Below are 24,924 nucleotides of genomic sequence, written 5' to 3' on the forward strand. Positions count from 1 at the left end.
GGCAACGACCCTCATTTATGGCGCACACCCACACAGATGATGTAGCTCTTCGTGCTTTGTGGAAGAACCAATTCGGAGGCAGATCGCCCGTGACACACGACGCGAACTCACCGCTCCACCCCAGCCATTCTTTATGATAATCGTGCCCATAATTATTTAGCAGGGGAGGAGGAGGAGGGGGGAGGAGGAGGAAGCCGAGACTCGTTCTGCGCTTCCTACAACACAGAGAGAGAGAGCGCCAGCACTCCGGACGTTGTATAGACGTGAGTCGTTCTACGTTGTTCAAGAAGGTTCCGCAGCCGGCTGCTTGAAGACACACCGCACGGAAGTGTCCATACCGAACAGCCGCACCTGGAAGGTAGAGTGGGTGTAGGTTCTAAAGACGATCATGACTCTTGAGCGAAGTTAATCACTTGTAACTCCTCCCCCCCCCCCCCCCAGCAGTCGCTTCGTCCTGCCGGCTTCTGCCGCGCCGAACAAGTTCCAGCCACATCCCCGTACGCGGGGCTCCGTACAGCGGACATCGACAGCACACGACTCGGCGACGACATAACCTCCACCACATTGTCCATAGACACACACACACGAGATACACACACACGAGATAGACACACACGAGAGAGAGACACACGAGAGACACACACACGAGAGACACACACACGAGAGAGAGACAGACACACGAGAGAGACACACACACACGAGAGAGAGAGAGAGACACACACGAGAGAGACACACACACGAGAGAGACACACACACACGAGAGAGAGAGAGAGACACACGAGAGACACACACACGAGAGACACACACGAGAGAGACACACACGAGAGAGAGAGAGAGACACACACACGAGAGACACACACACGAGAGAGACACACGAGAGAGAGAGAGAGACACACACGAGAGAGACACACACGAGAGAGAGAGAGAGACACACACGAGAGAGAGAGAGACACACACACGAGAGACACACACACACACGAGAGACACACACACGAGAGACACACACGAGAGAGACACACACGAGAGAGAGAGAGAGACACACACACGAGAGACACACACACGAGAGAGACACACGAGAGAGAGAGAGAGACACACACGAGAGAGACACACACACGAGAGAGACACACACGAGAGAGAGACATGGAAGATTTGGAGGAGCTGCTGTGCCGGGTCCAGTTCATAGACGACACGGACCCCTTCAACAGCACCAACTTCCCGGAGCCATCGCGGCCCCCAGACGTCCACTTCGCGCTGCACGTGGCCGTGGGCGAGCAGCTGATCGCCATCCACCGCCTCCTGCGCCCGCCGCACGAGGTGAGGAGGCGACGATGCCTGTGGGTGACCATTCTGTTCCGGGGGTGGCAGAAAGTGTGAGTTTAGCACGTCGGCTTTCGCGACTAATATCATCCATCATATAGGGGGGGGCGGGGGGTGGTTCTATCGATCTAAGTCGATCTAGCCCAAACTAACTTTTATTGTGTCAGCAAATGTGTTTCGGGAGTTGGATGCCCCAGGTGTGCTCGCCACGACGAGACGGCTTCAGCTGAGAGACACACAGGGTGCCTCCAGTCTCCAGTCGTGCTGATCCTGCTGCAGTAAACCACTGTAGCAGCACTGACTGCAGTGGTTCACCACAGCTTATGATGCACACACTAACATTGCCCAGAGACTAACATTACCAGAGACTAACATTGCCCAGATACTAACATTGTCCAGATACTAACATTGCCCATTGACTAACATTGCCCAGAAACTAACATTGCCCAGATACTAACATTGCCCAGAGACTAACATTGCCCAGAGACTAACATTGCCCATAGACTAACATTGCCCAGAGGCTAACATTACCCATAGACTAACATTGCCCATAGACTAACATTGCCATAGACTAACATTGCCCAGAGACTAACATTACCATAGACTAACATTGCCCATAGACGAACATTGCCCATAGACGAACGTTGCCCATAGACTAACATTGCCCAGAGACTGACATTGCCCATGGACTAACATTGCCCATAGACTAACATTGCCATAGACTAACATTGCCCAGAGACTAACATTACCATAGACTAACATTGCCCATAGACGAACATTGCCCATAGACTAGCATTGCCCAGAGACTGACATTGCCCATAGACTAACATTGCCCATAGACTAACATTACCATAGACTAACATTACCATAGACTAACATTGCCCATAGACTAACATTGCCCAGAGACTGACATTGCCCATGGACTAACATTGCCCATAGACTAACATTGCCCATAGACTAACATTGCCCAGAGACTGACATTGCCCATAGACTAACATTGCCATAGACTAACATTGCCCAGAGACTAACATTACCATAGACTAACATTGCCCATAGACTAACGTTGCCCATAGACTAGTATTGCCCATAGACGAACATAAACCATAGACTAACATTCCCATAGACTAACATTACCATAGACTAACATTCCCATAGACTAACATTGCCCATGGACTAACATTGCCCATGGACTAACATTGCCCATGGGGGCCGTCCATAAATGACGTCAGGCACCTAGGGGGGGGGGGTCAGACATTTGTGACGCCGTGTGACGAGGGGGGGTCAAATATCGTCAATAAATCGCGTGACGTCATTTATGGACGACCTCATAGACTAACTTTATCCTTTACTACCATTACCCATAGGCGATTCTCTTCTTGCGTATGGCAGCAATATGTCCGGGAGGAGCTCGTTAGATGCCCGAAGGCTGAGGTCAGCGGCTGTCCGCGACGAGAGAGATAGAGAGAGGGCTTCAGCAGAGCGCGAGCGCGTGAGGCTTTCTCGCGTGAGGCTTCCTCAGCACCACACAGACTGCTTCAGGGGTTCACCGCGTGACCCCAAGTCTGGATTAGATGGCCACGTGACCGTGGCTGTGGCTTGGCTTGAATTTTTCCCTTCACGAAGGAGGTGATGAGAATGCAACGTGATAGATTATATTACGCCGCAGAGAATAATACCCCCAGAAGTGTGCCCGGTATATATATATGGTGTGTGTATACCGTCTTTAAATACACAAATCAGCCATGCCATACCTGGTCTAATGCACACTCACCGAGTTATCAGTCGCACCGCCAATTTGTCATGGGGGTTGCGTGACCATACTTCACCGCGCTGGTCATTGCGGATTAGTGAATTGGCGAGGCGTCGATATCACTCGCCACTGGTGATAGCCATGGCCGGGATGCGAACTCTCTTGTCCAGTTCGTGCCCTCACCACCGCTCTATAGATGGCTGCACGTGATACACGGCGACTCCCGCCGTGCACCGTGCCGCAGCCGACTCTGCGTCGTATTTCACGTCGGGCTGCACCGGTGTGTGTGTGTGTGCATCCCCTAGATCGACTCATCCTTAAATCAGTACTGCACTTGGTTCGGGGGATAATAATGCCAGTTCTTTAACCCAGAAAAGCCCCGCTCTGTCGTAATACTTGTTTTCATGAGAGATGTGAATTGGGATGTTTGGCTAGTTCCATTAATGAACGCTTGGTATGTGGGAACATTTGCAAAACATAAACACTTTTAGATAAAGACGTGTGGGGCCTGGTGCTGGCCACATGACCCTCACGCGTGCCCCGCAGGCCCTAAGAGGTGCCCACTGATAGCGCTTACCCCCAAAACGGTGTCTACAAACCTACACGTGGCTTCTTTGGGTGGACATAGGACAGCCGTCGCTTGGTATTCGCTCGAAAGTAATTTCTGAATTGCAATTGCCCCGAAGAGTGGAAGAGTGATAACGCCAGGCTTGTGATCTCTTCTCATTAATTGACTGCCGAGAATGTTAGCTTGGCTCTCTGGGATAACGTCTTTCATGTTTGTTGCATTCACTTCCATAGAACAATTGCCTGAGTTACAAGAATTTTGAGCCCAACCTTGCAGTTTTCTTTATTAAATTCTTGTTTCTCTCTCCATACAATGACATTTACCTAATGAAGTAATTGGGCTTTGGCAGGACACGTCTCAAGAATGGATTGTGGCAAGTGGTCGAGGCTTATGATGAAGTGGCAACCATCGTGAGGTCCGTGAGCGATGGCCTTCATCCAGCAGTGGATAGATGATGGTTGCGGCTGATAATGATCGACATGCCGTTGTTTGAGGAATGTTCTCTAGACAGAATGTACCGTTAGTTACATGCTAGGCCTATCAAAATCCCCTTATCCACATGTCTAGGAGACCTGATAAGATATATGAATACTTGAAATAAAAGCCAGAACAGCATTTGTATTACTCAATGGGCTAGCTACAGGCGCTGATGTAATACTTTTGTGTGGGCTACTCTAAGCAGAGCCACAGCCATATAAATGTGGAATTTCCTCGACTTGCCCAGTTTGATCAAAGGAGGGGTGAGCATTACCGCATGATTGTGTGATCATTTAAACAAGCCGGTTGCCTTTACAGTGAGGACCTTCCATCCGTGACCCATATCTGTAACGTGAGCACATTATTCTATTATTCATCCGATTATCATGAAAAAGGTTGTATGACAACAATAATTATTGAAGGGAATAGGGTAGACCCAGAACCGGTTCTGCGATTAGCCATGGCCAGGAATGAAACTGAGGCTTCCGGGTTAATCGTGCAGAGAGTTACCCACTGTGCCACCGCTCCACGCCCCAGACAGTTGTGAATTGTTTATTCTGAAACGTGGACTTGCACCTCGCCACTGGTGAATGAATAGCTGTGGTGACAACCTGTTCACGCTCCTGGGGAATGCGCCATTTCTATTGGTGCACATAGCGGAGGGTGCCCATTGCAGAGTCCTTTTCTCGCGCATGTCTGAGTGTAAAAATCCTGCGCTGCACTGTTTATCAATGCTGCACAATTTCAAACAATTCCCCAATGCCATTTTATTCAGTATTCCACAAACGAAGAGCACAGTTATTTCATTATCGTGGCAGGTGCAACGCGCAGATGTTGCGAGTGCCTGATCCACTACTAACCGGCCATGTGGCTCAGCAGTAGGTTTGGGGTCAAGGTTTTATTTTGGCACAGGTAAAACCTTTTGGGCAATAAATGCTCAGTCCATCAATCCTGCCAGGGTTGGTAAAATATGTACCACGTTGTGGTGAAATCAACACTATGGTGGCAAAATTTTTACTACCTCGCCGTGTATACAGGAGGTCGTGGGTTCGACACCCACACTTGTATATTTGGAGTTTGCATGTGTTCCCCATTGTCGTGTGGATTTTTCTCCGGGTACTCCGGTTTAAAAAAGAGCTAAATAGCTCGGGGTGGGCCTTAGCCATGGAAATGTGGAATGTTCACCACAGTCTCAGGGCTGTTAAGGAGGAGACGAACACTGGGCCTCATTCCTCATTGGAGCAAGAATCACTTTGACTTTAAACTGGATACACCGTTATGGCGGCGTGGCAGCCAAGTGCAGATTAATGAAAGTAATAAAGTGGCAGAGGACATCCCAGCGAGTCGGCCCACCTGGGGCTTTGTTATTTGCACATCATTGCTGGATCTGTTCAGACTTGCAAGGCATTCTCACTCGATGGATACAACACTACACGAAGCGATTAACATGTGGCCTCTTGTGTCGCCACGTTATTAAAATGCAGTTCCAGAGCAATGCAGTACATTTGTCGTCTTGCTGCTAACTTACAAGTAGAAGTGTACGATAATTGTACCTCCATTTGTGTTAACCGTGATAGGAAATTGTACTGGTTATGTTATACATGAGGTGCCATCCACAGACTATTGAAGCCTATAAGCAAATTGGCCTAGGTTATATCAGAGCACCCGCCTGGGCAGTTTTCAGCAAAATGTATGAATGCTTGTCTTGACAGCTTTGCATTGCCAGCACAATAAATGTGTCCCTTAGGCCTCGGTTGACATGACTACCATTACCGACGGCGTCAGAACCAGGGCCACCGCTGATGTAATACTGTGTGTGTGTGTAAAAGAGAATAGGGTGCAGCAGTGCTGTCACCCACTGCCATACCATCCTCGGAGATGCTTGTATATAGCAAATTTTGCTGATAATGATATTGGTCTACGAAAACCTATCTTTTATCTCATCACTTTATCTCTCATCACATTACCACATCACATTCTCTCTCATCACTTTATCTCATCACAGCAGTGTAGAGTTTCAGATGTGATTCGCGGACGGCGAAAATCGCAGATAGCAAGTTTGTGATTAACGAGGGAACTCCTCCGTGCACAGAGACCATCCCAGTGGACCCTCCCATGTGTTTTTGAAGTGTACCACGTGTTGATCGGCGTGGCTTGCAAAGTTTCGCTGCACGCTCTGCGAGCTTTTTCAAGAACCGATTTCAGGGGCTCTCTCCACCGATCACGTGGCATTGCCAGCTGCTGCTGGAATGCAAGCTACGTGTGACGCTGGCTCTTCTTCCGCTGCTGCCGCAGCAAGAGCATCGCACGAAAACGTTTGCGAGGATGAAGCTGATTGGCATCTATAACGGGTTTACGCCGGCAGCGGCAGCGGGCAGCACTGTTCCTCAAGTTCTTGAAGAAGCTCCCAGCACGTGGAGCGACACATGGGACACCATGCTGAACTAAACGTGCTACAACCTGAAAACACATCGACAGAGCCAGCCGGTTCTACTTGGTGCTCACGTTGAGTGTTTGGCGATTAATGTGGCTTTACATTATCTCCTGGTAAATTTGGATTGCGACCTCTGCTTAAAGAATACTTTGCACACAACGCCTGCAAACCTTCTTGAAGGCAAGACAAAAAGAACCATGTAGTCGATGACGTCGCGTCCGAGCGAATTCCGGGATGCACTGGAGTACCCTGAACTCAAAGTGGGGCTGCCCAGGCTGACAACTGCATTCCAACCCAGAATGCAGTTGTTGTGTGGACAACAACGGACCCGCAACAGCTTGAACCTCCCCCCCCCCCCCGGCACCTGTAGTGGTGCGTGTGGACGCAGCGTAATACTGCCTTGGGGTGTGTGTGTGTGTTTTGCAGCTGGACGACTGTGCCCTGCAGCTTTCGCACTGGTCCATGTACCTGGATCCCGAGTGCACGTTGGCCGAGCAGATTGAGGACCTCGATGGCTTCCAAGAACAAAATGGGTGGGTGCTGCTGCTATTGCTGCTACTGCTGCCGCTGCTTTTACTGCCCTAGCACTCCTCCCCTCGGACTCGCTTCCATACCCGTTGTCCCTCCAGCTCCTCTCCCACTGTGCATTGCCGCCGCCCCTTTTCCCAACCATTGCCCGCTAAGCCCCCCCCCCCCGACCCCACTCTGCATTCCCAGTAGCCACCCACACATCACTTGTGTCCTCCTCATTCCTTGTGCCCTTCAGCTTTTCGTGCCTTCTGCAATGCGCGCACTTGAACCTTCGCTGGCCTTGATCAAAGCGGCTACTTGAGTCCATTGCTTGCCCGGCACATACTTGGAGGCCCCCACTTGTCCAGCCACGCAGAAGAATATCCTACCCTTCGTTTTGTTGTTGCCGGTAGAATATTTACGGATTGCCAAAGCTGGAAAAGAAAAAAAGTGCTAAATGTCATTTTTGATACAGAGTAAATGCGTGCCAGAACACATTCCAGCCACTCAGTGCGAATGTTGAAGGGCTTTTTGTTCATAGGTCTTGCGGGTGAGGTCACAGCCTTGTCGGACTTCCATTTACAAGTACATCGGTTTTGCTGTCTTGTTGTAAAGTTAGCACTTCGTTTTTCATGATATGATGGGATCACAAGGCGATTCCATGCTCAGGTGGTGCTCATTTTCTGTGTACAGCCACGAGCCAGCCAGTGGTGATAGCTCCATGTTGTTATAGGGTGGTAGGGAATGATGAAAGCTCTCCTATCCACAAAATCTTACAACGTTTTTATTGACTCCAGAGGGAAGATGGGCGGCGTCAACCCCTCCTCACCAGGATTTGACCTCGCGACCTTACCGTTTTGAGCGGCTCACTCTGTGGCTGAGCCACCTGATGGGATCACGTTACGGTGCCTGTCCAGTTTTTTTCCCATTACTTGGATTTGCTAAAAACGAGCAGGAGACGTTCGTACCCGGCGCACAAATTACGTGCAGTGCCGAACGAACTCTTCTCTATCATAAATACTCCATGGCACTGAGTAGATAAACTCAAACGCAATTAATTCCCTGCCGCGTTGTGCGCGTGTGTTTATGTGTGTGCAAGAAAACTTGATGGGTTTTGTTTTTTCCCATTACAGTGCCCCTGCACTGGTATTTAAGTGGTTGGAATTTCGAGAAAAAAATGTGGGATTTTTTTTCACTCTGACATTTACAAATCTCTAAATAGATGATGCTAAGTGATCAGTAAAATAAATGTTTTACTATGGGTGAAATATAAATATGCCTGTTTTATCATGCAGTTAAACAAAGATTATTTGACGTGCACCGACTCAAACGGCTTCAGACTTTTGTTTTTATGTCGACTCATCCGATCTTCGTCATGACGGTGAACCGAAATTGAACATGTGTGTCAAGTGAAAGTACTGTCATCCCCTTGCTCTCTCTCTTTCTTTCCTCTGCAGGAAGGTTAAAAAGCACACTGTTATCCTGCGCACCAAGCTGTCAGTCCGTGTGCACGCCTGCATCGGTAAGTGCACAACATTTTGTTTTGCCATTTACTTACAAAAATTGTACAAAAACACGGGGGAATTACTTTGAGAACAAACAACATAATTCGAGAGCACTTTGCTTCTTCCCCAGGTCGTGAGTCCAGGATGATGCTTGAGTGATTTTATTCCTGCGGTCTTTGACTCCTTTGGCGCCGTCAACAACGCAGAGTGGAGTAGTTGGCCATGAGTGCTTGCTCCGTGTTTTTGCTCATTCGCTGTTTCTCCACAAATGGTCAGGAATGTTTTTTACGTCCCTAACTGGGTTATTTTGCGATTGCCGCAAGTGATGTTGGCAGCATCAGCATTTTCCTTTCTTTTTTTTCTTTCACGAGATGCAAGAGAATTCGGCTGACGCAAGGAGTACGCTCGTAGAACTCATTGTTAACGGATAATGAATTTCACACTTTGTTGTTCGCACGCGGGAAACTTTTTGTTCCGTCGTGAACAATTTCTAACGTTTTTAACGCGGAGGAGCAGCGGAAGCAGCAGCAGCAGCGGGAGTTTGGAAACAAGGTTTGTTACGTTAGTAACATCCGTGCCTGGAAATTAAGAAACTGCTCGTATGAAAATAGCCTGTGACTAAATCAACTGCAGTGCGCCCGATTTTGCCAGATCTTGGAAGCTAAGCAGGGCTTGGACCTGGATAGTGCTCGGATGGGTGACCACCACCACCATGCATGCGAAGTTGTCACAGGCGGTGGGGGGGCCGTGCTACGTAGTTGCAAGTAGAGAGGGCAGCGCAGGCAAATGCCACGTTTGAACGGTGCTTCTATGCTGCCTGCCTTCACTAACGCTCACTAGCCAGTGTGGTGAAGTACAGTCCACGTCAAACAACCCCCATGACCTTACACGGCAGAGGTAGGCCCTCGTCCCGTGGCGGATTGACGAAAGGGCTGTCACGTGTACACGGGATGAAAGTCGCCCGCAGCGTCTTTTGTTTGGGTGAACTGCGGCCCACCTTTTACGGCTCTCTCAAGCTGTAACAGGAAACGTGGGTTGGGCCCCATTGATGGCTGTCCACCACGATAACAACGCAAGCGAAACCGCAGGCGAGGGCTGGACACTGCAAGCTGCCGCTGCATGAGACACAGTGAACCCGCATGCAGATGTCTGATCAGGCGGCTGAAGAGGCACCAGTTTTTTCGTAATGTGTTGAGCTTTTTTGGCTTTTAGTTTACATACGTAGCGTTGCCGTGTAAAGCGGCGTACGTTCTAGAAACGTTGGGAGAGGTTTGTTCAACGCAAAGTTAGCCCCTGATATTTTGAATGCCTCAGAGTTTGCATTGTTGGCCGAGCGCGGCGATAACAAAAGAAACCATAACCAAAATGGAAAGCGGGTTATTTTTTCAGCCCTGAACTCAAGTTTCATTCATGCCCAACAGTGCTGTGATTCAGACCTATGGGGGGCCAACCTTATTTATTTAACATACACTTTATACGAGTAATAAAATAATAAATAAACAAACAACCGTTTGTTGTTTCATTTTAATAAATATCATACTTTAGCCCCAGCAGCCTCTGGGCCTCTCCTGTCACGTCTCTGCCTGTGAAGACACGCTGCACTCTGCGGTATTGGCATATTACCCAGAACATTAGCTGTCACGTTCTTTGGGTCTTTCGGTAAAGCCACGTAGATAGAAAAAAATAATCAAAATAATAACAATATCACAACGTTTCGATCGCAACACAAGCAATCGTCTTCAGGTGAAAAAAGAGCTATGAATTCCTGCAGTCACGAAAGTCACCTTCATCATCACGAGCCAAGTTCTACCCACTGTTGGATGAACGCCTCGCCAAACCGTCACCATTTCTCATGGCTGTACAATGCAGCGACCCATCTTGCCCCTCTGCTCACCAGCTGGTTTCATCACTCCCATTCCCACGGTGGATCTTTAGTCTCGACCCCGGCTATCGTCTCCTCTCTAAACTAACGATCTCGCGACGTGTCCTGCTCAAGCCCGCCTCCGATGAGCACGGTTGGCTACGTACGGTGCGAAATAAGTTCCACATACATCCTACATACTTTAAATAATAAAGGCATCGTTGGATCTGAAAGTTTTACCCTCCCCAAGAAGCAATGTAATGCTTATAAATAAACCAAACAAAAGTCAATGTAGGCCCTCCAGACAGTGCTGTGCAGGGGGATTTATATAGGAGGCAAACCCTGGAGTGGTTTTGATTTCCTGAGCCTCATCAGCAGTGTCAGATCTGTATATTTGTACACGTGTATAATACATACATATATATCCTCAGGCAGAATTTGAAGTTAAGGAGCGCTTTAATGTGATGGTAGTGTAATTCGGGATGTTACATTTAGTAATGTCCACCAATTTCTATTAACTCTTTAACTTACGCATTTCATGTTGTGTCATGCCAAGAGCAAGGTGATCGCAATACGGTAGATTGTCCGTACACGATGCAACTGTGTCTTCTGCGGTTTAGGCACAGAGAGCAGAGGTAGATCAACTGGTCCTTGCCGAGCTCACTGATGAGCATGGGGAAATATGGTCGAACAACTTCTGACCAAAAGTTAAGGGGCGGCCTTCTTTCAGCAGTCGATTGATAGAGGTCTGTAAAGTATTGTTATTTATTGTTATATTGCTTGTGTGCATTAAGCTCCGACCTAGTCTTACAACTATAGTTCTGTTTAAATAACATTGAAATCGGGCATTCGAAATTATTGTTTTGTTAAATCAGAATAAAGATAAAATGATAGCATTTAAATATCCATCGTTACATTGCAATGTCTTGATTTTATTTCATAAGGGTCATGTCATTTGTTGTTCTGCCCAGCGCCACTGAAGAATTGGTGAAATTCGATCAGAGGGCTCTGCTTTGTGGTAGTAAATGACCGCTTTAGCCAAACTGAGCCAGCATGTGAAACGAGAGAGATGCCAGCATCCCTCCAAAAGGGAGGCGGATGCTTGCATTTTGCAGCATTCTTTTTGTTTTGCTTAGACCCCCAGCATTTTCGCACAAAGATCCAGTTCAACTCGATTTTTTTCAGACGCTGCCACGCCATACTTGTTAGACCACTGGACTAGCAATCCAGAAGTTTCCGGTTCGACTCCGTTTCCCTTGAAACGATGGCGCAAGTGTATTAACTCTCCCACCCAGCCACCCACCCACCCATACCATAGGCCTCCATCTGGTGAAGGCCCTTTGACCAGCAGTGGCAGGGCTACGTCTTTACCTTTTTTAAGTACTCGCCCAAACACCTCTTCATTGGCAAGGATACGACGGGGCGTATTCCTTTGAACATAAGAAGAAAAGCAATTGTGATTCCATTGCTGTGTGTTAAAAAAGAAAACCCCCCTCAGGGAATCCAGGCTGCAGCAGCCTATTGGGAGATTGGCTGTATTTATGCCTTTGATTTAACGAGAACCTTCGCTTTTGGCGCAGGCTTGTGAGAAAATGTAATTGAAAGCACCTGGCCTGTAATTACTGCTGCCGTTTAAAAGAGTTCCATGCGGGCACCGGGGCTGGAGAAGAGAGGGCCACTGGGCTGTCCACACACTGAGTTGTAATTTGTGTTGTTATTTTTTTATTTCTCGTACAACGTTTCATTAATGCATGGCTTTTAATGGGCAAAACAATACTCCTAAAGAAATTACTCTCTACCAAACATTTTTTTCAAAGCCACAGCAATACATGTACCATTTATGTTGGCTACTGGCTATGCAACAATTAATCGTCCCCCAGACCCCCACCCTGGAGATGTGATGAATTGTCATCATTCGGAGGCCTCGTTCAACTTGTTTTACTCCTGTTTGCCTTGTTTATGTTTTTCTGCCTCTTTTAGAGTTTTGTATAAATTAAATATCAGCAACATTGACATGTAATGTTCATACTATTTGCATAATCAATTTTCACACACTAATGGCCTAGTAATATAATGCAGTAGAATATTTTCCCAATGATTCATGAATGCAACTTTATATAGTGGTGGAACGATGCATATATTCATCATTGGGTATTGATTATTAATCTCATTATACCTGCATAGCATCCCAACTGTGTAAGAGTCGATGTTGCTTACACCCCGTGGATGTTGCTTACACCCCGTGTACGTTGCACCAAATGGATTCATGCCACCTCTGCAGCCACTGGAGGTGCTACCAGTAGCTGCAATATTACAAAAATAATCATTGAATCTGGCATCAAATCGTGACTGAAGCTGGACATTCAATTGACACGCCGGAGTTGGGCGGAGTGCGGGAGGGTAGTTAATTGTGTCGGACAACTCACAGAAATGTGTAAAATGTAATTTATTCAAATCAAATTGAACAAATGTGACATTAATTCTTCCACTCCTGGTTACATGCATATTGGCACCAAAACAAACACTGTATTCCAAATCAAATCGCTGGAATGAAACCAGGTGAAAACATTGTCGACAATTACCGTGTTGTAGCTAAAGCCCTGCAAACAGCAGCCGTGGGTATATGCGAGTTGTTGGTCTTGCCAAACAAACGCTGTTGAAGACTTGTCTGGCTGGTTTAGCTCGTCTGGTTGTATGCCAGCCATGCAGCCACATTGCAGGTCACTTTGTTGTTACTGAACAACAGTGGTGGAATTTGTGCTCGGGGTGGGTGGTTTCTGTTCAGCTGACGAGGAGCAGCACATTTGCACGAGCTAGAAAGAGACGCTTGCCAAATCCACGGCGGACTTAGAGGCTGCGAAGGCACTAACACCGCATTTGCACGGAAAGACCTCGACGATATTGGCAGTTTATTAAAACATTGTTGTTCTGTGGTCTTGCCCACCTTCACCAACTCCTCACTTGGCCGACGTGCTGAAGTTTGGGGAAATATCTCCCTCATGGCCCTCGTGCGTCCAGCGTCAGATTGACAGAATCAGGCTGGATAATGGGGGTATTCATTAAACGTATTCATATGAACATGTATTGTGAGTACATAGATCCAAAAATACAAGCTTACACAGGAAAATACAATCTTACAATTATGCGCGGCACTGTCATCTGCGACGCCTTTTATCCGTGACAGCTGTAGGATCCGCAAGAACGCCCCTATTATCCACGACCCTATTTCTTCCTATTATCTGTGGTCACCTGCGATTTTACCCAAAATGAATAACGAAGCGGCTTCATAATCACAATTTCCTACGCGGATGAGAGCAGTTACGTGGCAAATTAATGTTATTATCTACTGGTTATCTGCAAACAATAAGAGGAGTAAAATAAAACTGTTAAAAATATATTTGTTTTACCAGGTGAGGCCCCCTGAACTATGTAGCTCTTTCAAAAGTGACCTGGCCACAAATGAGAGCTCAACGAAGTGGCTCATCATCGTGTGGAAATTTATAGCAGTCAAATTCTGCGGAGGGAAAAACTGGATGACACGGAGAACAATCAACGCGATCGTGGGGAGAAAAAAAAAAACTCCAAATATACAGCAGCATGCGTCAGGGTCGGGATCGAACACGCGGCCTCGTGTGTGCCGGGCAGTTTACATCTCGTCACTGCGGTGCCCCCCTTCACTCCGCAGGTAATAGGACCCATGCTATTGTTACTTGGCCGCTTTTATTCATGGATTCACATCTATATGTATCAAATAGTACTTGTAAGAGACAGCGTGTATTCTATTAGCTTATGCGTTCCATGTTACTGGTTCGAATGACTCGTGCAGCCACAAGAGGCTGCCATATTTATCGCATTGTCAAAAAATAAATAGCACAGACTTGAATCGAATTGCGGCCCTGAATCGCGACAGTTTATTAAATCGTGAAGGCGCTGTAAATCCCCGCTCGCCTTCATGCAGACCCTGGACCGTAATACACGTGTGTGCTTTAATGAACTAAAAAGATTGAGTAACCTGACACGGACAAATACGAATGGCAAACGCTGAAACGCAACCGGACAAAGCACCGTTAAAAAGAACGAAGCGTCAACTTACAAATTACAAGTTGTTCCCTCGCAGGAGAATAACCAGAGGTAAAAATAGACAACCACAGCAACAACAACAGCAGCAACAACAACAGCAACAACAACAGCGAACCCCAACAAGATGAGGTGAAACAACAGGCATTCCGGACACGAAGGGGGGGGGGGTCGCCCATTGTGTGTTCGTGCTCCAGGGGCAGGGAAACTGGAACACGTTCTTGTGAGCGCGCCCACCACTCAAAACCTGCTGCTTGGCAGCTCTCTAACGTCATTCATTCATGCCTCTGCGGTGTTGTATTCTTGTCGAGTGTCAACATAACTAACGGCCCTTCACCAATACGCCTGCCCGATGAACGCCTCCGCATGGTGTGTCAGTCAGTCATGGGGAGTTTTTTTTACCATACTTCACCATGCTGGGTAGGTTCATACGGGTTGGCGAAGTGAGGGGGGGGGAGGCAGGACTGTATCGGTTTCCACTCGCCACTGATGTTGGCCGTGGCCGGGAATCGAATTCAGGTTGCCGAGTTAATTGCGCAATGCACTGAGCGCTGTGCCACCGCTCCAACCCGTCGGTGTGTTTGAACGCAGAGGAGATAATGGTGCGGTGGTTTTTATTTTTCTGCCGTGCCTGCATTTGAATGTGGCATTAGTTTGTATCATGGGGCAGATTAGCTGGTAAGCGAATTGTGTTGATGAACTGTTGTGATGAAGTTTTCTCATCCTTTACAGATGTGGCTTTTCAAACAGGAAGGAGCCACTCCTTCTATACACAAATACACACGCCTGTAAACATCGCATGCATTGTGTGAAGCTATCTTTAGAGGGGTTGGAGCATTGAGACAGGGCTGCAAAGATCCTGAATTGAGATCCAGATAGACAGCTATTATTAACCAGGTTCTCCAGGTGTCTTGAGTTGGTCGAGTTGATTACAGCCCCGTCACAGAGGACTGCTCACAAAACACTCATTGTTTCACTCAATGTGCCTCACTGCAGCTCTGATGGTTAATTATGGTCTGATTGCCACGCAGCTATAAACCATCTTTGCAGTGAGTTTAAAGTGGTGCCCTGAGTGTGTGTGAGTCGGCCTTCTTGAAGTAGCTGCGGAAATTCGACCCGTGACATCATCTGAGTGATGCACTGCTAAGCCCCGCAGAGTTCCGAATGGAAAATGTTTGATCGATCTCGTGCAATGGGAATGAATCTCACCCAGAGTGGAACAATGCCGACGTGCAGAATAAACGCCTCATTCGAGACCCAAACATGGCACCTCTTCGCGTTGACGTTACTCGAAGACGCTGGTATACCATCAACCACATCAGAACACCTCGTGCGTAAATGAAAATTGATGGCAAGCCGCAGTGTGGCTGTGCAACCCAAACTATGCACCGTGAGGTTAACCGCTGTAGTCCGTGCGCCTTCAATGGAGAAGCGGCAAAGCTACACGAACCCTCTCCTGAAGGCCTCTCCTGGCCAGCACACCTCGACATTGACATTTAACTACGGAACATATTGCCATGTGTGAGATTAGAATTTAAATGTGCTAGGGAACATATTTTTGTTAAAATGCCAACATGTTGTTAATGATGTCATCGCATATTGGTCTGTCATGCGCCACACCATCAACACTGAGCACACGAGTGCGTTATCAGCGTCGTCATCGTCATCTCGTTAATATTCGTATAGTGCCTCCCATAGCAGTACATCTCGGCGGCAGGACAAACGTGGTAATTGAGATAATTGGTCGGGAAGGAATTGGAGGGATCGTTCCATCGCAAGATCATTAGAGGTGGCGGTGGTGTGGATGATGCCTTCGTCCAGGAGTGGATTAATCATGGCTGACGATGATTATAATGCCTTAGTAGACCAAATAAAATGTTCAAAAACAGTGCAGTATAGACAATATGTACAACAAACGAGTGTAGATTAAAATAGAAACCCGAAAAGTGTTTGGGGACTACTCTCTTCCTCGAGGCATCCCAACTCTTTGCGTGTGCACAGAGCACACTCCGTTTGACATGTATAGATGCACACACATGACCGATGACTCTGCCCGTTTTCTGTGGCGATTTGAATTTCCATGAGCAGGCTAGAGTGAGCGGAAGTCTTTTTTTCCCCTTCTGCCCGAGTGAATGGGATTAATGGAAATGGATTCCATGATCCTTCGTTTTCCGCTGCGGTTCACTTCATGCTTCGGTGCGGCGTCTCGGCCGGGAATTCGGGCCGAGAGTGAAACGACGGCGTGAGCTTGCGGCGTCGCGCCGAGTGCCACTTTTTCAGAAGGTGCTCGTTATGAGATTGCTGCATCGGCACAGCGTTGTGTCCTTGAGCATTCTCTCTAATTGCAGTTTGAGGGCTCGTACACCTGCACAGGTGCGTGCGTTGCGAATGAAAAGCGTTTCAAACCATTGATGTATTATAAAAAATATATATGCGTTCTCAAAGTTATATTGCGTTTATAATTATGAAGCGTTCAGGCTTTCTTATACACGTGGACAAATATCGTTATGATAAAAAAAATTACACTTTAATCTGGCAACAAAACTGACACCTTTTTTACAAGGAGTCATATTTGCATTGACCACAATACCTGCGGTCGGAATGCAAACAAAAAACATAACTCTGATCATGTATGCACTGTCCTTGAAATTGATTGGTCCACACCCGAGACAGATTTTCTTAGAGCCCAGTCTCACATGGTGTTGGACCAGATGGCACCAAAAGGCGCACAACTCAAAGACAATGCACCATCAGAATATGAGAACTCGGGGTAAGCATTTACACCATTGGAATCTCCTTTGCCAGTAGCAAAATATGATCATTGGTTTTTTACCCTTTAATCTGGCAACAAAACTGACACCTTTTTTTACAAGGAGTCATGTTTGCATTTACCACAATACCTGCGGTCGGGATGCAAACAAAAAACACAACTCTGATAATGTATGTATTGTGGTCAATGCAAATATGACTTCTTGTAAAAAAAGGTGTCAGTTTTGTTGCCAGATTAAAGGGTAAAAAAAAATTATCATATTTTGCTACTGGCAAAGGAGGATCCAATGGTGTAAATATCGTTATCATCGTCTTTGCGATTCTTGATCCTTGTTTTATCCATAAAGATGTTCTTTTAATAATCTTTTAAAATGTTTGCTTTCATTCCAAGACACTGACACGAAGTGACCTTTATGTGTGAATAACATCACGTGCTTTTTTCTTTTAATATCCTTTGGATGGTGACACACCTCGGTGATACCCTGCCGGACTTGCCAGGCGGGGTGGCAGTCAAACCATCAGCCCTGTGCAAATTGTCATCTACGGCAGTCGTGCTCGCCACCAGGCCGTACAGCGAGCTCAATAAAGACGTTGATTATTATACCCGCACAAATATGCTTGGTGTGCACACGCGCACGATTAGGCTGCCAGCCCCCAGCACATCAGCCACTCGGCTGACATAGAACGCAGCAGTGTCGGGCGAAGCAAGGTGTGACGGGCATATAAACCGCGAAGGCGTCTTTCATCGTCAGGAGGGACGAGCCGTCGCAATGCATGCGGCGGCACGAGATGAGAATCTCCGACGCCACCTCGCTCGGCACAAATCGAAAAAACATTCCGTGCGGCTTGCCAAAAGAGTCACCAGATCGCAGTGAAACCAAGCGAGTCATGTGAATACGTTCGCCGCTTGATGGAATTTTCTTTTGAAAAATGTGCTTTTGTTTCAAGTCGTATCTGCCCAAAGAACAAACCTAATTGTAACTCATGAAATCTTCCAAGCGTAACTGTATTTTAATTTTTAACTGGCTCCTCATTTCATCTAATTGATCTAAGATGCCGAGTAAATCACGCGTTTATGCATATGTGCGCACGTGTGCTGTATATGAAATGTATTAGAATGCTGTGTGGAGTGGTCACATAGCTGGTGTTGGCTCCCTATACAATGATCATGGTCACCTGAGTTTTATTCCAGGCTGTCTAACATCAGAGGCGAGTGATATGTGAACTGGTCCTGAACGGCCGCTTCGCTAACCCGTACTGACCAGCGTGGTGAAGTATGGTCAAACGACCCCGATTCAACGACACGGCGGCATGGGGAGGCCTTCATTCAGAAGTGGATTTAAAAATGGTTGCAAATTATTATTATTGTGTTGCGAACACTGCTCTCTGCTAAACTCTGTATTAAACATCTCTAAACTGTGTTAATTATTTTACTTTGAAATACAAATTTCGGGATTCCTTAATAGATATTTAAACTGGTGAAGGATAGACCACAAATACAGGCAAATGTATTTAACTTGTTACAGCATTGTGACCTTTGCCATATTGGCATGCATGGAACAATATCAATAATCTTCAGCCTTTTGTCAATCCCCTGCTGAATCAAAGGCCTCACTACCATCCTAGAATTCCCAGATGAGATGTGCAATCCTTCAAAATGCTGTTAAGATAGGCCCAAATGCTTGTATAGATATGGACACAGGCACACAGAAGGGTAATTCCTCATTCCCCTTTGCCTTTGGTGGCTAATCCACTGCTAATAATCATTTATAATAAACAAACATTTTAATCAGCCCAAGCATATATGTATTTAATAGAGTACAGCATCTTTTTTCTCACCCAATCACCATCAACCGCGATCAATCCACTGCAAGATGAAGGCTTCTCCTAGCCATCGCCATCTCTCACACCCTTGCGATGTCACAACTGGCGCACGGTCGGCTACGCACCTCCGATTATCACGGTTGGCTACATATCGTGCAAAATAAGTTGAACATACATACAACAATCCATATAGCTTCTGCACAAAGTCTTATTGTATCGCTGCATCTCCATGGCGGACGTATCTCGGATGAAAGAAGTGTATTGCTTCGTGTTTACTTAAAAAAATTGTGTTTTGTAAATTGCACTCAAAGCAAAGCGAAGCATGTCTGCGAAGAGTAATGATAATTTCTCAGGAATGCAAGATATTGCTGTGCTGTTAGGTTAAATCAGACTTTGCAAATCAGTGTGTCACTTTAATAGCACTGGATTATTAGTGCAGGGTAAGGTTACAAGTGTATCCTGTGCAGGAGCGTACGTCTCAAATGAAAAACATTGACACCACATCACTCGGGGTCTATCGACTGCTGTTTGTGGTACCTGCGGTAGTTTTAGCGGTTGGCGCCGCTGTGCTACGAACCCAGAGACCCAAGTTCGATTCCTGCTCATGGCCAACACCAGTGACGAGTATCTGAACCGGTCCTGGCCCTCCCCTAGCTCGACTCAGCCTCAAATAAGTACCTGATGCGGTTTGTAAACATCGCCACGAGGTAGACAAAGGTGTGGTGCTGGCCACTCACCCCGTTGTTGTGCCGTGCCGGCCTTCATAGGTGCTCGCTAACATCACTTGCCCCAGCAGTCTGTTTAGGTTATGTAGGGGAATCTTTGTCTTGTAGTATTATAGTGTTATACAGCCCCATGTCAGTCCATTCCTGGATAAGGCCTCCCCATGCTTTGTTGGTCATGAGGGCTTTTGACCAGACCTCGCCATGCTGGTCAGTGTGGGTTAGCAAAGTTGGAGGAGGGGGGCCAGTACTGGTTCAGATATCTCTCGCCACTGATGTTCGCCGTGGTGGGGAATCGAACTATTGTGCCACTGCTCCAAACCACCAATGCATATTAACGGAAAGCAGAGGATGATGTGCTATTTGGGTGATGATCCGCTTTGTGGTTAATGCTGCGACATTGTTTTTTTGTTCGGTCTTACTTCGTCATGCTGGTCAGAGAGGGCTGGTGAAGGCTGTTCCCAGGATGGCTTCACACATCACCCCGCACTAATGTTCGCTGTGGCCAGAAATCGCATTTGTCGTTCGTTTTCTAACATTCAGATACCACTCAGCACTGATGTTATAGCTGGTGCCAAGAATCAATTTCAGGTCACCAGGTTCATTCTGCGGTGTGCTAACAACGACTCTGCTATTGCTGCCCTATATTTACACTATATAATACATTCTAATTATAATAAAATAATAATGAAATTGCAATATATGTAAAAAATTATACGTGATAATGTATTGTTATGCTTTCACTGTTGCAAGCAGGAAGAAATGGAGCTGGTAGAATAAAATAGCATGTGTTATTTACATAACATGAAGGGAAGTCATGGGAATTGCAAACTCACACGGTAATGTTGGTGTTTAAAGTCCGAATGATCCAGTTTGGCTGATAAGTGTAAGTGAATGCAGCTGTGTAGTGTGTACCGACGACGATGACTATTCACCGTGTGATGTCACCTGGATGGGTGAGCGAGCTTGAAGTGTAGATTCAAGTGAAGCGGGATACATTGATTCTTCAGCTGAAATCTTCTGCTCGCAGTACGTGCGTCAAATTGCGTGCATGATAGTTCATAGATGACTTTGTACGAATGCAAATTTTAACAAATGACGTGCCCTCTGATGTGCTGTACGGGGTTTTTCCACGCGTTGCTCATGAACTGACTTTACCGAAAAGAACCAAGAATATGAATCCCTGCAGTCACGAATGCTTTAAATCAAAATTTTAAGTGAACAACTTCGGGAACAATTCTGTTCCTGAAGAAGCTCCCAGTACGTGGAGCAAAACGACGGACGTCATGCCTCATGCTGAAAGAAGCCCCTCTGAGAGCTGTGTAGAGCACAGATTTTTAAAAAAAACTCCCTCGTGAAATGCTTTGCGAATGTTACCTTTAGACTTATGGGGTAGGCAACACTGTACAAACTAGACAGTCATAACGAGATCAAACTAATTCTTAATTTTCAAATTGAGTTGCTGTTACTCGTTCTTGACAGTTAATTGAATTGCGTCAATACGTCCTGGGGATTCGACTATTAATGGAAAGAGGAATAAGCCTGGTAACCAGCCACACACATTGGTGTGGGGCTGTTCAGTATGTCCAGTTTTGGCGACTTGTGTTTTTCCACAAATACTGGCTCTGAAATGTGTGTACGTTGAAATTCTTTCGTACCGTACGTAGCCAACCATGCTCATCGGAGGTGCAGGGAAAGGACAGCAAAATAAACACAAAACGCAGTTCTTAAGAAATACGTTTGCAATCTAGATTATTCAAAAGTGCACAGCTCCAGCAGCTTTCTAATATCGGAAGGAAGAGCGTTCCAGACGGCCGCAAAAGCGCATCTGAAAGCGATCGATGCGGTGAACATCTTTGTTTGATGGTTAGCCAAAAGGAGCTGCAAAATAAAGTAAGAAAGCTTGAATTGCAGTGGTTCCCAACATTTACAGAACTTCGAGCCACTCTCCACCCTCATATTTTTGCTGACCGCCACACAGTGAAAAAATGGTATTTTGCGGCGGTTCTGTTGACCACCAGTGGTCCATTGACCACAGGGTGGGAACTACTCTTTTAAGCCGCTAATATTTGCCCTTTAAAAGTTTATAATGTTAAGTTTTAATTGGATTTTTGTGTCAGGTTTGTGCTTGGGTAGTCACAAGTCAAGTGCACTGCGTATACATGCCGTCTGTACAGGAATAGCGTGACCCATCCGACTTGCAAGGCGCAAACATTCCGCTGTTTGGCTGAGCGATAAGTGTGAGCCGGACATGCCTGGGCAGGCATTGTTTTATTGGACTACAATGCATGGAGCAGGAACCTAAAAAAAGAAAACAATTGGTAATGCAACGGGAATTAAAAAAAGTGTATGTTGTATAGAATAAAAACACTTCTTCGGGACAATTCACTTTTATTGATTGAATAAAAAAAAATTTAGACATGGGTCTATTCACCATGTAAACATAACATAAAATAAGATAGCTCTCAACGCATAAACAAAACCCAGCACATGTGTGTCAATAACACTGCCCCGAAGAGGAGAAAGCAATGCCACAGTTGACATTTTCATAAATTGGCCCTTATTCACAGAAGATATAGAGAGGCCAGAGGTATTGAGTTGGAGACTTCACGAGACACCATGGGGCCCTGCTATCACGTCCTGGATAGAGGTTTGTGCCCCAATGTTTTCCAGCCTTAATTTAATCGGGCAAACTCTCGATCGGGTCGAGAACTCCTGAGCCTCTTCAGCGGAATACTCCTGTGCATCTACAACTCTTCTGTCAATCCACTGCTGGATGATAAGGGCCTCCCTCCACCATATGAGTCATTGAGGTTACTTAACTGTAACTCCACCAATGCAGGTTGGTGAATTGTGGATGCATGGACTTGGGAGCTTTATAGTACGGTACAACTATGAATTTCGCGACACTGCCCACGACTGTCTACAATGTAAACCGCAACCTTTAAAACCTGACATGCATGGTGGTCGACCATCAGAGGGCTATCCAGGCTTAAACCTGCTTATCTTAGACCTGCGTATCTTATACCTACTTATCTTAAACCTACTTATCTTATGCCTGCTTATCTTAGACCTACTTATCTTCCGAGGTCTGACGAAATTGCCCACATTCCCTGTGATTTAATCAAAGCCAATCTGCAGAGTTTAGTGGCCTGTAAAATTACCCTGGGGTGATTCCATCCCGCTGAAAATAGTTGTCTCAATAGCATATCAATTCTTCATGATGTATGTGCTGCAGATTATAGTATAGCCACATATACAGCGAGAAATGCACGTAAAAAAACGAGGGGCTTTAAAGGTTTTGTCTTCACACTTACATTTATATTTCTCGTCGTAAGCAAATTTACAGCAATTAATTTGGAGATGATTTTAAAATCTGCCTTGAGAATGAAGTCATTAATGCGCAGCACCCCTTTCCTGCAAGATATCAGCGGCACCAATTTGCTATAATTACGAAGCAACATTAGCCTTCCTGTTTGCATGCCAGTGGGGGGGGAAAACATAACTCACCCTAGTTTGAAAATGGGTGTTTTTTTCTTTCACAATAAGGTCAGACCAAAAAAAAGATTCCAGTGAATGGTTTTAGTCTTAAGCATGGAATTTGCCGTTGTGCTGTATTTGTGCAAACCCAACTTGGGCTAATGTGAAGCCAAGACCATCAAAATAAATACCAGAGGTCTGGACAAAATGAATTTGTAGATAAGCTGTCCTCATTCAATGTGAATATCAGATAAGGGTAATATGTTCCAGATTTGTTCTTTTTAGGTATCGTATGTTTACATCATACTATTTGGAATTTTCATGAGACTTTAGCTTGACAAATTTACGCTGGCATGAAAATTGCTTGCCGCTCGCAGGAGGTTTGCATATTATAATTTTTTTTATGGGAATATGAAGAACAAGACCGTTTTGCTTGGCTGAAATAGTCAAAACGTCGTATACTGTCACCAGGCATTACTTTCTCAAAATATTTTCTGGGTCCGTAAATTCTGTAAAACAAGCAGCCGCATACCCAGACAGACCCTGGCCGAAATGAAGTCCCGGCTATCACCGTTAAGCACTGAGGGTGTGTTTCTTCAAGCATTGGACGGACGGCTTTGTTCGGCATAAATTCACAGTGCATAAAGCACCGCCGACTGTTCCGCTCTTATGGGCAAATGGGCTTTAATTAAAGAGGTTTATCAGCAGCGGAATGTGCACACAGCACAATGCGGAAACTTCGTGACACAAACTTTCTTCAGAAAAGCCTGTGACTTTTTACTTGCTTTTATGTTTAATTCTTGACACTAGATTCTCAATGCATTCGTCTATGTTTAGCTGCCCTGATAATTTGATGTATAATTCATGAGTCTAAAGCAAGTGGGACAGGACTGGTGCAGCCCAGCAGTGCGTGTGTTACGTTCAACCCTTTCACTATCAATCCGGCAACACTCGCCAATACACAAGTAAGGGCTGACTACTAAATACCTCCATAATGGAGGTTTTTGGGATTAGATCGCGTAAATATATAAATGTGTCGTTAAACCCGCCACCACCCGACAAAATTAGTAAGGTTTGTCATGTAAATAGGACATGCCAATTCTTCACTAGTACAGCAACACCGGTGTGTTTGAGAGCCAAGCCACAACATTCACAATCCGAGTCCGACGTTTCGCCAGTAATTACAACTAGCTTCATCAGGCGACGGCCAGATTTGTAACGAATTCGCACGTTCTGTTGACGTAACAAACCTTACTAGTTGGCTGTGTCGGGTGGTGGCGGGTTTAACGACACATTTATATATTTACACGATCTAACTCCAAAACACTGTGTTATGAATGATATTTGTCGCAAAAGCCTCCTGTGTGTTAAACTCGCTAAATACCTCGTTGGGTAGGGGAGCATGGGGAGCGGGGTCTTAAATCGGCGGACTGCCACACCAACGCGTAGAGGGACACCGCGCTAACCGCTGCACCCCTGAGTGGAGCGGTGGGCGGTGTTTTGCTCTACAGGGGAGGAAGGCCGTCGCGTTCAGAATCTCGCGTATATCACTCGAGAATCACTCGAGAATCACTCGTGAATGTAGACGTCTTGAGCATCACGTGGTCGTCTGTCTCTTCATCGTCTCTCA

General features: G+C 46.2%; 1 protein-coding gene across 1 annotated transcript in view; it reads left to right on the forward strand.

Annotated features, from left to right (window-relative positions):
* The first annotated feature begins 879 nt into the window (after positions 1-879).
* Positions 880-24,924, forward strand: part of LOC133340403 (FH1/FH2 domain-containing protein 1-like) — a 61,086-nt gene continuing 37,041 nt past the window's right edge. Inside the window, exons 1-3 of the mRNA XM_061548595.1 lie at positions 880-1,314; positions 6,973-7,079; positions 8,514-8,578. Coding sequence (XP_061404579.1) covers positions 1,141-1,314; positions 6,973-7,079; positions 8,514-8,578 — 346 coding nt within the window. The 5' untranslated portion in view covers positions 880-1,140. The remainder of the gene's footprint in view (positions 1,315-6,972; positions 7,080-8,513; positions 8,579-24,924) is intronic.

The sequence above is a fragment of the Lethenteron reissneri genome, chromosome 9 (assembly GCF_015708825.2).
Source record: "Lethenteron reissneri isolate LAM-NWPU_2019-01 chromosome 9, ASM1570882v1, whole genome shotgun sequence".
NCBI lineage: Eukaryota > Metazoa > Chordata > Hyperoartia > Petromyzontiformes > Petromyzontidae > Lethenteron > Lethenteron reissneri.